Raw genomic sequence first — 14,856 nt, 5'->3', positions numbered from 1 at the left:
ACGCTGTTAGCCACAGCAGCTGGCTTGCTGCAGCTGCCAGGAGTTTGCGTTAACCTGCTACATAATAATAATAATAATAATAATTTTATTTATATAGCGCCAACATATTCCGCAGCGCTTTACAAGTTATAGGCTATGAATATTCACTGCTATCCATTCCTATAGGCGTGGAAGGCAGTGAATATTCATTCCCTTTAGTAGCGGACACGCGTGAACGCCCGGCAGCTGCAGGCAGCTGGCCGCTGTGACTAACACTGTGCCTGCTATTAAAGAGCAATGAATATTCACTGCTCTCCATGCACATTGTCCCGGCAAGGAGAGCAGTAAGTAGTAAGGCAGATGTCCTCGGCTTGTAAGTAGAACATGACATCACTGCCATGCGCTGCTTACGAGCATTAATCAGCTGCTGGCATCGGAACAAGATGCTGCGAGGGAGCACAGGAAGTATAATGTTTTGTTTTTTATTTTTATGTTTTTCTGATGGGGGCCCTGATTGCAAGGATAGGGATGAGGGGGGAGATGCATACCAGGATAGGGATAAGGCGACCATATATACCAGGCTAGGGGATATTAGTACAGAATTGACCAAATTTTTTGCTTCAATTTTTTTTTAAAAAAAATACTTTCTAGTGATGAGCAAATATACTCGTTACTCGAGATTTCTCGAGCATGCTCGGGGGTCCTCCAAGTATTTTTTAGTGCTCGGAGATTTAGTTTTTCTTGCCGCAGCTGAATGATTTACATCTGTTAGCCAGCATAAGTACATGTGGGGGTTGCCTGGTTGCTAGATAATCCCCACATGTAATCAAGCTGGCTAACAGATGTAAATCATTCAGCTGCGGCAAGAAAAACTAAACCTCCGAGCACTAAAAAATACTCAGAGGACCTCAGAGCATGCTTGAGAAATCTCGAGTAACGAGTATATTCCCTCATCACTAATAATTTCCTCCTCTAAAACCTAGGTGTGTCTTATGGTCTGGTGTGTCTTATAGTTGGAAAAATATGGTGCTTATTTCATGCCATAAAATGCAAATTCATTATGTAAAAATCATACAATGTGATTTTCTGGTTTTTATTTTTAGATTCTGTCTCACAATTGAAGCGTACCTACGATAAAAATGACACACCTCTGCCATTCTTACAGGTCGGAAAATGTGCAAAATCAGCAAATGTATCAAATACTTATGCTCCCCACTTTAGGAACTGCTCTAAGTGATGTGCAAACAAGAATAAAATCTTTGTCTGCCAATCACAATTACTAGCATAATCAAGAGCCGCATTTAAAAAAAAAAATATGTGAAAGAAAACCCAATTGTAGGGACAGGAAAGGAGCATATAGGGATTTCAACATGCTCAACCCTTAACTCACAGGGGAAATAAACAGTTTGGCAAGGGCTTATTTGCTTTTTTAAAATACTGAAAAACAACAAATATGATAATCAGAGCCTAGAATGTGTGCTTGGAGATGGGTGGATGCAACATGCAGCACGTGGGCACATTTCTGCAATAATCATTTAAACATTCCAGCTATGAATCTGCTGCGTGTGAATGCACTCAAAGACCAGCTAAGATAAAGTAGAGAAATTGACTGAACAATTGTTAGTGGAAGCGTTTGTTCCGCACAGTGTCACTGTTATCGGCAGCCAGCATTTCACTGTTCACATTGGGCTACAGCCTGCCGTAAAATCATGATTTTATTGTCCCAATAAAAGATGCAATCAAAGACAAATAAGCCCTGATCATAGATGTAATCATTAAACACAAACTTACTCCTCCAGCACATAACCCAGTCCTGGCAAATCAATGGTTATGAGCAGCTTGAAAACCTAGCACAGTTCCTCCTGCACTTGAGTGTGTTAATCCTTCCTGGGACTTCCCACAAAAAGAAATCTGGAAATTTGGGAAGATTTTTTGCTTTGACCAAGTGCTCAAAATGCAGCATAAAGATAATGGGAGCATATTTACAGGTTACGGAAGAGAATGCCGCTCCCATCTTACTGCTCAGTCTGATCACATATACATTACTGGAAATAGCACTGCACAACATTACGCAATATTCAGTACAGGTCACCACAAAACTGCAGCCAGACAGAGGGGAGGGTCAGAGGAGAGGAGGCAGCAGGGACATGATGCAAAAGCAAGAAGGTGAAGCAAGGGAATGAAAACACTGGAATAAAAGAAGAACGCTTGGTTGGTTAAAGGAACAAAGAGAAGAAGAAGTTTTAGGGAAACTGACAGAAACAGGTGCCAAAACAGAACAAAAACAAGTCATCACAGGACCCAGCAAAAGAAAATGTATCAGGGTTCATGAGCAATAAGGAAGCGAAAGCTGTCGGCAACAAGGAAGCCAAATATTGAAAGACTGACGGAGACAGATCCTGCGTGTGGGTGGTCCATAGATTGAGCAGGAGAGTAGAGACCCTGACCAACAATGAGGGAAACACACCTGCGGTGACATTTCCATGTGTTTGAGAAAGGGGGAGGCCCACGAAACGTCTCCGCAGGTGTGTTTCCTTCTTTGTCGGTCAACCTGTGCAGTTTTCGGTTTTGCATAGCAAGGAGGAAGCAACAGATTTATGCAAATGGCCTACAGACAATCATTGTCTTACCTGAGTGTAGGATTGGCTCTCATGAAAGTAATTAGAGAATGGGGTGGAATAGTTCCTACTGTAATATTCTGTCTGACCATTATAATGTAATCTGAGAAGAGAAAAAAAAAACACAAAATGGAACAAGGAAAAAACAGAACACCCTAAAGTAAATCTCGAGATGCCGCTCAGAGTAGATGCTGGAAAGACAAGTGATAAATCTTGCATTCCGGGCACGAGACAGCAGTCATAAGAGAAGTTCACACTTTTACATTCCTCGCTGTCAAGCATTACGTCGGGGCTTCTGTCAGAACCCAGAAAAGCTGGATTCTGATGGGAATAGTCCCGAAGGAGCCATTCTTTTAAATGAAGGAAAAGGGGTCATTGTATGGCCTACATCCTAGTAGTATTCGTCTTCCGACAAGCAGAAAATGTGATCTGGCAACAGATGTGGTGCACTGTATAGGCAAGAACCTAGCCTTACTATAAAAACTATCTCCAAGACCAGGCACTGTTCACCAGCATCACAAAGGATCTACCGTTACACACAGGATTTTACAAGTCTGTCACACAAGAATGGAACAGGTTATGGTGCACCCTGCCAAAGAAAAAAAAACCTAAATATTTTTATGTATTGCTTAAAGTAGCACATACAGAGAAAGTGACATTCTTCCAATAGTAGAAGTAGTGGACACCCCTAAGCAATTGCTTGATTAGTGAAGTATTCGCTCGATTCTGGTGACCTACGTGATGTGTACTCCAACTTTCAGGCTCTCGTGTGTGGTTTAGACGTCATTTTATTCTATGTATTCTCAGGAGATCCTCGATGTGACTGGTCCATAGAGAAGACGGTGTGGGATACAAAGTTCTGAGAGCAGTCACTTGCGACAAGGAAAAGAGCTCATAATTCACGAACAAAGCAATCCGTAAGAACAAAGGTCATTTCTAACATTTCAGCAGGTTTCCTGTTCGGATGAAATGGTGAAGGCTATACTGTTATCACTATATTATGTGTATCTTTTCGGGTTTAGGCAGGGTTTAGAAAGCTTGGTGTGGAGCTCCACTCTATGGTCTTCACCACCAATAGTTGTTTTAGTCATCCTGTATCTGCAACAACTGATATAGAAGAAACACTCATGAATCTTTCAGGTGGGAGCACCTTGCAGAACTGGCTCCGAGAACTCAACATCTGGGATTTATGCGAGTAGCCCCACCTTGTACCTAACTACGCTCACCTCTAATTTTTGAGCATTATGCTATAAAGGGCAATAAAACTTCAGCAAGTCCACACTGTAACTAAAAAATATAAATTAAAAGTAACAGGGAAATAAAAGAGAAATGTAAAAACAAACATCACGCAAACAAGGAAACAATAGAAAAATGCAGAGGAAAGCCACCCAACAAGACATGATTTGGATGAAATAAAATGTGTCAGAACACAAAATGACATTTGTTTTCAGAAAACTAAAACGAGTTCAGGCTGCTTTTGGTAGAAAAGCGCAAATTAAATATTAAATTATCTGCAACACATTTTGGAAAGCAGCAAGGGGAAGAGGGATAGGTGGAACTTACGGATCTGAGCTGGTGATAGGAGCATGGGGCAAGCAATGAGCAGGTGAATATGAGAAATGTGTCCATTGGGTACCAGGCAGCAGCGGGGTCTGAAATCACAGCAAAGGTGCATCAGAAGTCATTCCTACCTATCCCGTTAGCACCTACTTCCTATAAGCAGACAATATGGGTCACATTGAAATTGCATTTCTTAAAAACAGAAAAGGGAGGTCAAAAAACATGCGGAGGTCCAAAAACAGCAACCTTTTTGCTGCTGTTGCCTTACCCGGCTCAGGGCATGCATGCTAAATAATATCAGACATTCTATACCAAAGGGTTAGGGGAATGGTGACACCGGCAGATGTGCTACAGAGATGTCTGCAATTGTTGCATACATTTTAATGCCATCTGCAATAATCCATGCACAAGCTGCACAAGAAAAAAAACTCATTAATTTGTATCGAGTGAATTGTATTACAAGACTTTTCTGTAACACATCTGCCTTGTGTGAGCATATTGGTTATGTATAGCCTATGGCAGCAAGTATAGATACAGATTTGGGATGGGATTGCCAAAAACAATTCAGCATGGCATTAAAAAGAACAAAAAACATTAGTGGACACCACAGAGAATTGCGGTCCATCAGGAGCAAAAAACGTTACATGTAACGTTTTTTGCTCCTGGCGGTCCGTCACAAAACGGCGCAACCGTTGCACGACGGTTGCGACGTGTGGCAAAGCGTCGCAAATGTTAATCTATGGGGCAAAAACGCATCCTGCAAACAACTTTGCAGGATGCGTTTTTTGCCATTTACGCATTTTACGCATTGCGACGTCTGGCAAAAAACGCCATTGTGAAAGTAGCCTTATAGTCTCCTTGCAGCAGCACACTTCCAGTCCTCTGGGCAATGCCGCGGGCAGTGAACACTCACCATGAATCCCTTCCAATGCTCCACATCATGTCACTCAGGGATCGGTGGGCGTGATTGTGCTCACTGTGTCGCTGACTACGCACTGCCTCGGCATCGCCCAGATGACTGGAAGCAAGCACTTTGGCTATAAATGCCATCATCATGTAGACACCCAGTGGGGGACCTCACCTCAACATCAGCCAGGGTGGGCTGGTATTGCATTGTTGCAGTTGAGCACATTCCGTTGGCTCCGTGTTGTGACTCAGGTTGTGGGTATCTCCCCCCCCCGTCCATCACAGACACCGTGCAGGGCATTAGGATCCTTGACGTAGCATGGCGTCAGTCAATCTGGATTAATGAATACTTTGGAGAAAGGGGGAAAGAAAGAAGACGGGTAGTGTTATCAATAAAGTGTACAAATAAGTGTACAATAGGAATAAAACATTATGTGATGCACAAAATGATTGTTATGTCGTCCATCCTTCAGTATTGCTCCCACCCATTAGGGAATGTGCACACGATCTGGAACTGGCAGCGCTTTGGACGCAGCACATGTCTGCTGTGTCCAAAGCGCTGCCGTCTACTGAAAGTAGGTGAATCCGCATGTGCTCATCGAACCGTGTGGAATCACCGTGTCCAATACATTGTAGGGTTGACGTATTTCACTTGCGGAGTGAGCCATGGGAAACTCTGGACCCATAGTGGACATGAGGTTTCCAGAAATCCCATCCACTATGCTCTAACATCTGGGTGCTACGGGTTGAACGCTGTGCAAGTACACAGCGTCAAAGCCGGAGCAACTCCGGATCGTGTGCACATTACCCTTATAAAACAGCACTTGATTCCTCATATATGTATCATCTTTTATGATTCGCTGAGAACACTTTATTTTGTGTTATGGATTTATTTGCCTATCATTTTAAAGGGTTAAACATATGTAACTGAAAATTCACAGTCCGGATCATTGAAGAGTTGGTTCCATGCAGCAAAAAAGCCAACACTATAACATGCCAGATGAGTGATTAAGACTGCACACTTAATTGATCTTGCGCCTACACTTGAAAGCCAATGGGGACTCGGCCGTTATTCAGGACTAGCCAAGGTTGGAGTAACTAAGATCCTTACTTCAATACAATTGCACTCAGCTATCCATTATACCAGCTCTTGTCTGCACATGCTTTTATGTATTGAACTCTGAGCATATTATCACAGTTATTTTGTCTTACACCCTTTGGCAGACTGCTGTAACGCCATGCCTTAGCTATGAGACACTAAAAGACAAGACCAAGAACAGAGTTACCAAACAATATGGCATATTATTAACAGAGCGGGGAATACGGAACCAACCATAGCCTTAGGCTTTAGCTGAACATATCAATGGTTGGGGAGAGAAGCGGTGTGCTCACAAAATACAATGCTAGGTCCAGAAATAGCTGGCCAGGTACACAAGTGTAGCTCTTTACAAAAACATATCCAAGATACAGTTATATAATCAATAGAGTGCTGACTCTCTGCATTAATTTGAGGGAAGTCGCATCCTAACTCATGTATATGGTAATATATATATATATATATATATATATATATATATATATATATATACATATACTATATGTATATATATGTATATATATATATATAGATATCTATCTATCTATCTATCTATCTATATATATATATATATATATATAGATATATATAGATATATATCTATATATATATATATATATATATATATATATATATATATATATATATCTATATATATATATATATATATATATATATATATATATATATAGATATATATATATATATATATATATATAGATATATAGATATATATATATATATATATATATATATATATATATATATATATATAGATATATATATATATAGATATATATATAGATAGATATATGAAATACTTTATGTGACCACACTAAAATAATATACACTGACTAGATGGTGGCCCGATTCCAATGCATCGGGTAATCTAGAATATGTATGTACCGTAGTTTATTTATGAAGATTTCAAATTAATGCAATGAATAGACAGGATTCGGCCAGCCGGGCGCGACCAATTAGCAAAGCGTGGTTCAAATCCCGCGCCAATTCGCGGCCGGACTGCGCCTGTAGCTGATTGTTCGCAGCCGGCCACGCAGTATACAACACAGCCCACGCAGTATACAACACAGCCCACGCAGTATACAACACAGCCCACATAGTATGTAGCACAGCCCAAATAGTATATAGCACAGCCCACGTAGTATATAGCACAGCCCACGTAATATATAGCAATGTGGGCACCATATCCCTGTAAAAAAAGAATTAAAATAAAAAATATGTATATACTCACCTTCCGGCGGCCCCCGCATCCAGCCCAGGCCTTTAGCGATGCTTGTCGTGATGCTCCGTTCCCGGTAATGCCTTGCGGTAATAACACATGATGATGTAGCGGTCATTGCCGTAATGCATTCTTGGGACCGGAGCGTCACGAGGAGCGGGAAAGGCTGGCGCAGACGACGGAAGGTGAGAATAATGATTTTTTTTATTATTATGTTTAACATTATATGTTTTTACTAATGATGCTGCATAGGCAGCATCAATAGTAAAACGTTGGTCACACAGGGTTAATGGCAGCGTTAACGGAATGCTTTACACCGCGTTATGCCGCGGTATAACGCAGTCCGTCTAACGGACTTCTGAAACGCTATGTGGGTGCTGACTGGAGGGGAGTAGGGAGGGGCCAATTCGCGGCCGGACTGTGCCTGTCGCTGATTGGTCGCGCCCAGCCGGCCACGACCAATCAGCGACCCGGGATTTCCGCGACAGACAAACAGACGGAAGTGGACAATTATATAGATAGATAAGCAGATTTCCATTAGAGATCAATGGTGTCATAGAGAGAAGCCTAATCAATGTAACATTATTGAATGTCTCCACAAAACACATTTTATGCTTCATTGTCCTTAGTTATTGTCACTCAAAATAAGAACCATCTGCAATACAACACTGCAATGTTTAACCCCTTAGTGACCGAGCCAAATTTTTGAAATCTGACCAGTGTCACTTTATGTGGTAATAACTCTGCAACACTTCAACAAATCCCAGTGATTTTGAGATTGTTTTTTCGTGACACATTATACTTTATGATAATGATAAATTTTGTTCAACATTTATTGTGTTTATTTATAAAAAAAATATCAAAAATTTTAGAAAAATGATAAAAAATTAGCAATTTTCTAAATTTGAATGATTATCCCTTTAATCCAGATAGTCATACAACAGCAAACCATTAATAAATAACATTTCCCACATGTCAGCTTTACATCAGCACCATTTGTAAAATGTTATTTTATTTTGTTAGCATTTTAGGAGGTTTAAAAATGTAGCAACAATTTTTCATTTTTTCAAAGAAATTTACCAAATTTATTTTTTTAGGGACTTATCCATGTTTGAAGTGACTTTAGGGGTCCCATATATTGGGAAACCCACAAGCGTGATACCATTTTAAAAACAGCACCCCTAAACATATTGAAAACTGCTGTAAGGTAGTTTATTAACCCTTCAGGTGCTTTACAGGAATTAATGCAAAGTGGTATGACAGAAATGAAAATGTGTATTTTTGCCACCTAAATGTTGCTAACTTCTAAACAGATTACAACAGCCGTCAGACTCTAAGGCCACTGTATGGTCATGAATTGCCATCGCAAACATCAGGACCACAAAATCATGATCTGAGGGCACCAATTGTGACAAAGAAGAAGCCCCCACACACTGTTAACCATTTATAATGATGTAGTCACTATTGACAGCAGCATCTAAGGGGTTAAACAGATTTAGATGGTGCAAATACTGATCGTGGCTGATACAGCAAGTTGTCAGCTATAGTGGTCAGCCGACAGATGCTGGATTGTCATCTGTATGGGGAGGCTATTCTCTTATATCTCAGGTCAGTTAAAAGACGTATTGGCGGTCATTAAGGGGTTAATGTGACGATGTAAATAATCCCTGCAACGCAATATGTAGTCTCCCTATGGTAACATAATAGAGTTTTCATCGGCATACCGAAGATAAAACAAGCTTCTGACCATGTGAGTAATGTAAAATAATATTAACCCCTCTGTGACCTTAGACGTACTATCCCGTCGAGGTGCCCTGGGCTTATCTGACCCTGGACGGGATAGTACGTCATAGCCGATCGGCCGCGCTCACGGGGGGAGCGCGGCCGATCGCGGCCGGGTGTCAGCTGCTTATCGCAGCTGACATCCGGCACTATGTGCCAGGAGCGGTCACGGACCGCCCCCGGCACATTAACCCCTGGCACACCGCGATCAAAGATGATCGCGATGTGCCGGCGGTACAGGGAAGCACCGCGCAGGGAGGGGGCTCCCTGCGGGCTTCCCTGAGCCCCCCGCAGCAACGCGATGTGATCGCGTTGCTGCGAGGGTCTCCTCACCTCCCTCCCTGCTCGAGCCCCGGATCCAAGATGGCCGCGGATCCGGGTCCTGCAGGGAGGGAGGTGGCTTCACAGAGCCTGCTCAGAGCAGGCACTGTGAAGCAGCCTGCACTCCTATCAGATCAGTGATCTGACAGAGTGCTGTGCAAACTGTCAGATCACTGATCTGTGATGTCCCCCCCTGGGACAAAGTAAAAAAGTAAAAAAAAAAATTTCCAAATGTGTAAAAAAAATAAAAAAAAATATTCCAAAATAATGAAAAAAAAAAAAAATATTATTCCCATAAATACATTTCTTCATCTAAATAAAAAAAAAAAACCAATAAAAGTACACATATTTAGTATCGCCGCGTCCGTAACGGCCCGACCTATAAAACTGGCCCACTAGTTAACCCCTTCAGTAAACACCGTAAGAAAAAAAAAAAAAAAACGAGGCAAAAAACAACGCTTTATTATCATACCGCCGAACAAAAAGTGGAATAACACGCGATCAAAAGGACAGATATAAATAACCATGGTACCGCTGAAAGCGTCATATTGTCCCGCAAAAAAAGAGCCGCCATACAGCATCATCAGCAAAAAAATAAAAAAGTTATAGTCCTGAGAATAAAGCGATGCAAAAATAATTATTTTTTCTGTAAAATAGTTTTTATCGTATAAAAGCACCAAACCATAAAAAAATGATATAAATGAGGTATCGCTGTAATCGTACTGACCCGAAGAATAAAACTGATTTATCAATTTTACCAAACGCGGAACGGTATAAACGCCTCCCCCAATAGAAATTCATGAATAGCTGGCTTTTGGTCATTCTTCCTCACAAAAATCGGAATAAAAAGCGATAAAAAAATGTCACGTGCCCAAAAATGTATTCAATAAAAACGTCAACTCGTCCCGCAAAAAACAAGACCTCACATGACTCTGTGGACCAAAATATGGAAAAATTATAGCTCTCAAAATGTGGTATTGCAAAAAATATTTTTTGCAATAAAAAGGGTCTTTCAGTGTGTGACGGCTGCCAATCATAAAAATCCGCTAAAAAACTCGCTATAAAAGTAAATCAAACCCCCCTTCATCACCCCCTTAGTTAGGGAAAAATAAAAAAAAATGTATTTATTTCCATTTTCCCATTAGGGCTAGGGTTAGGGCTAGGGTTAGGGCTAGGGCTAGGGTTAGGGCTAGGGTTAGGGCTAGGGTTAGGGCTAGGGTTAGGGTTAGGGCTAGGGTTAGGGCTAGGGTTAGGGCTAGGGTTAGGGCTAGGGTTAGGGCTAGGGCTAGGGCTAGGGTTAGGGCTAGGGTTAGGGCTAGGGTTAGGGCTAGGGTTAGGGCTAGGGTTAGGGTTAGGGCTAGGGTTAGGGCTAGGATTAGGGTTAGGGTTAGGGTTGGGGCTACAGTTAGGGTTGGGGCTAAAGTTAGGGTTAGGGTTTAGATTACATTTACAGTTGGGAATAGGGTTGGGATTAGGGTTAGGGGTGTGTCAGGGTTAGAGGTGTGGTTAGGGTTACCGTTGGAATTAGGGTTAGGGGTGTGTTTAGATTAGGGTTTCAGTTATAATTGGGGGGTTTCCACTGTTTCGGCACATCAGGGGCTCTCCAAACACGACATGGCGTCCGATCTCAATTCCAGCCAATTCTGCGTTGAAAAAGTAAAACAGTGCTCCTTCCCTTCCGAGCTCTCCTGTGTGCCCAAACAGGGGTTTACCCCAACATATGGGGTATCAGCGTACTCAGGACAAATTGGACAACAACTTTTGTGGACCAATTTCTCCTGTTACCCTTGGGAAAATACAAAACTGGGGGCTAAAAAATAATTTTTGTGGGAAAACAAAAAGATTTTTTATTTTCACGGCTCTGCGTTATAAACTGTAGTGAAACACTTGGGGGTTCAAAGTTCTCACAACACATCTAGATAAGTTCATTGAGGGGTCTAGTTTCCAATATGGGGTCACTTGTGGGGGGTTTCTACTGTTTAGGTACATTAGGGGCTCTGCAAACGCAATGTGACGCCTGCAGACCAATCCATCTAAGTCTGCATTCCAAATGATGCTCCTTCCCTTCCGAGCCCTCCCATGCGCCCAAACGGTGGTTCCCCCCCACATATCGGGTATCAGCGTACTCAGGACAAATTGGACAACAACTTTTGTGGACCAATTTCTCCTGTTACCCTTGGGAAAATACAAAACTGGGGGCTAAAAAATAATTTTTGTGGGAAAACAAAAAGATTTTTTATTTTCACGGCTCTGCGTTATAAACTGTAGTGAAACACTTGGGGGTTCAAAGTTCTCACAACACATCTAGATAAGTTCATTGAGGGGTCTAGTTTCCAATATGGGGTCACTTGTGGGGGGTTTCTACTGTTTAGGTACATTAGGGGCTCTGCAAACGCAATGTGACGCCTGCAGACCAATCCATCTAAGTCTGCATTCCAAATGATGCTCCTTCCCTTCCGAGCCCTCCCATGCGCCCAAACGGTGGTTCCCCCCCACATATCGGGTATCAGCGTACTCAGGACAAATTGGACAACAACATTTAGGGTCCAATTTCTCCTGCTAACCTTGGAAAAATACAAAACTGGGGGCTAAAATATAATTTTTGTGGAAAAAAAAATATTTTTTATTTGCATGGCTCTGCGTTATAAACTGTAGTGAAATACTTGGGGGTTCAAAGCTCTCACAACACATCAAGATGAGTTCCTTAGGGGGTCTACTTTCCAAAATGGTGTCACTTGTGGGGGGTTTCTACTGTTTAGGTACATTAGGGGCTCTGCAAACGCAATGTGACGCCTGCAGACCATTCCATCTAAGTCTGCATTCCAAATGGCGCTCCTTCCCTTCCGAACCCTCCCATGCGCCCAAACGGTGGTTCCCCCCCACATATGGGGTATCAGCGTACTCAGGACAAATTGGACAACAACTTTTGTGGTCCAATTTCTCCTCTTACCCTAGGGAAAATACAAAACTGGGGGCTAAAAAATAATTTTTGTGGGAAAAAAATTTTGTTTTATTTTTATGGCTCTGCATTATAAACTTCTGTGAAGCCCTTGGTGGGTCAAAGTGCTCACCACACATCCAGATAAGTTCCTTAGGGGGTCTACTTTCCAAAATGGTGTCACTTGTGGGGGGTTTCAATGTTTAGGCACATCAGTGGCTCTCCAAACGCAACATGGCGTCCCATCTCAATTCCTGTCAATTTTGCATTGAAAAGTCAAACGGCGCTCCTTCCCTTCCGAGCTCTCCCATGCGCCCAAACAGTGGTTTACTGCCACATATGGGGTATCAGCGTACTCGGGACAAATTGGACAACAACTTTTGAGGTCCAATTTCTTCTCTTACCCTTGGAAAAATAAAAAATTGGGGGCAAAAATATAATTTTTGTGAAAAAATATGATTTTTTATTTTTACGGTTCTGCATTATAAACTTCTGTGAAGCACTTGGTGGGTCAAAGTGCTCACCACACCTCTAGATAAGTTCCTTAGGGGGTCTACTTTCCAAAATGGTGTCACTTGTGGGGGGTTTCAATGTTTAGGCACATCAGTGGCTCTCCAAACGCAACATGGCGTCCCATCTCAATTTCTGTCAATTTTGCATTGAAAAGTCAAACTGCGCTCCTTCCCTTCCGAGCTCTCCCATGCGCCCAAACAGTGGTTTACTGCCACATATGGGGTATCAGCGTACTCAGGACAAATTGGACAACAACTTTTGAGGTCCAATTTCTTCTCTTACCCTTGGAAAAATAAAAAATTGGGGGCAAAAATATAATTTTTGTGAAAAAATATGATTTTTTATTTTTACGGTTCTGCATTATAAACTTCTGTGAAGCACTTGGTGGGTCAAAGTGCTCACCACACATCCAGATAAGTTCCTTAGGGGGTCTACTTTCCAAAATGGTGTCACTTGTGGGGGGTTTCAATGTTTAGGCACATCAGTGGCTCTCCAAACGCAACATGGCGTCCCATCTCAATTCCTGTCAAGTTTGCATTGAAAAGTCAAATAGCGCTCCTTCCCTTCCGAGCTCTCCCATGCGCCCAAACAGTGGTTTACTGCCACATATGGGGTATCAGCGTACTCAGGACAAATTGGACAACAACTTTTTGGGTCCAATTTCTCCTGTTACCCTTGGTAAAATAAAACAAATTGGAGCTGAAGTAAATTTTTTGTGTAAAAAAGTTAAATGTTCATTTTTATTTAAACATTCCAAAAATTCCTATTAAACACCTGAAGGGTTAATAAACTTCTTGAATGTGGTTTTGAGCACCTTGAGGGGTGCAGTTTTTAGAATGGTGTCACACTTGGGCATTTTCTATCATATAGACCCCTCAAAATGACTTCAAATGAGACGTGGTCCCTAAAAAAAAATGGTGTTGTAAAAATGAGAAATTGCTGGTCAACTTTTAACCCTTATAACTCCCTAACAAAAAAAAAAATTGGTTCCAAAATTATGCTGATGTAAAGGAGACATGTGGGAAATGTTACTTATTAAGTATTTTGTGTGACATATCTCTGTGATTTAATTGCATAAAAATTCAAAGTTTGAAAATTGCGAAATTTTCAAAATTTTCGCCAAATTTCCGTTTTTTTCACAAATAAACGCAGGTACTATCAAAGAAATTTTACCACTATCATGAAGTACAATATGTCACGAGAAAACAATGTCAGAATCACCAGGATCCGTTGAAGCGTTTCGGAGTTATAACCTCATAAAGGGACAGTGGTCAGAATTGTAAAAATTGGCCTGGTCATTAACGTGCAAACCACCCTTGGGGGTAAAGGGGTTAAACTGAGCACAGGGTTAAAAAAAAAAAAAAAAAAAAAAAGTATAACCCCATTATACATTGCTTGAATGAAAAAAAAAAAGAAGCTATTTAAAGAGCAGAACTGTAAAATAGAAAAAAATATCCATTTAATATGTAATGACTTAAAATCTAGCAAGATTATCTACTCTATGCGGAACAAAAAAAAAAAAAAAAAACACTAAAAAAAGATTTTTTTTTCTTTTTAATTTACAATAAACAAATTGATTCTTCCTGCCAACGTTTCGTTGCCTCTTGTCCCCATAAATTATGAATAAGAGCTATGCACAAAATTATATGTCCCTAAAATAGTGTGATTAAAAAGCATATTAATGAAAAATAAGATGCATCTAATAAACAATGATCACAAGGTTGGAGAATGGGGGTACAAAGGAGTTGCATGTTCATCACCACTGCAGTCACACTGGGGACTACACAGACCTGAGGAAGGTTTAGGTCTCAGAAGACGGACCTTTGACAATCTGGCATTTATCACCTACCTGGTGCATAGGGTTGTTGATGTCAAACCACTCTAAGGCCGGCGTCACACTCAG

General features: G+C 41.2%; 1 protein-coding gene across 1 annotated transcript in view; it reads right to left on the bottom strand.

Annotated features, from left to right (window-relative positions):
• The window catches only part of SBNO2 (strawberry notch homolog 2), a 123,966-nt gene that overhangs the window by 82,985 nt on the left and 26,125 nt on the right, over positions 1-14,856 (bottom strand). The window contains exons 2-4 of the mRNA XM_069739898.1: positions 5,239-5,412; positions 4,161-4,249; positions 2,610-2,700 (exon numbers count right to left, since the gene is read on the bottom strand). Coding sequence (XP_069595999.1) covers positions 2,610-2,700; positions 4,161-4,249; positions 5,239-5,364 — 306 coding nt within the window. The 5' untranslated portion in view covers positions 5,365-5,412. The remainder of the gene's footprint in view (positions 1-2,609; positions 2,701-4,160; positions 4,250-5,238; positions 5,413-14,856) is intronic.

This window comes from Ranitomeya imitator, chromosome 1, assembly GCF_032444005.1.
Source record: "Ranitomeya imitator isolate aRanImi1 chromosome 1, aRanImi1.pri, whole genome shotgun sequence".
NCBI classification, from domain to species: Eukaryota; Metazoa; Chordata; class Amphibia; order Anura; family Dendrobatidae; genus Ranitomeya; species Ranitomeya imitator.
The sequence above is the reverse complement of the archived record's forward strand: the minus strand, read 5'-3'. Positions and strand labels throughout refer to the sequence as shown.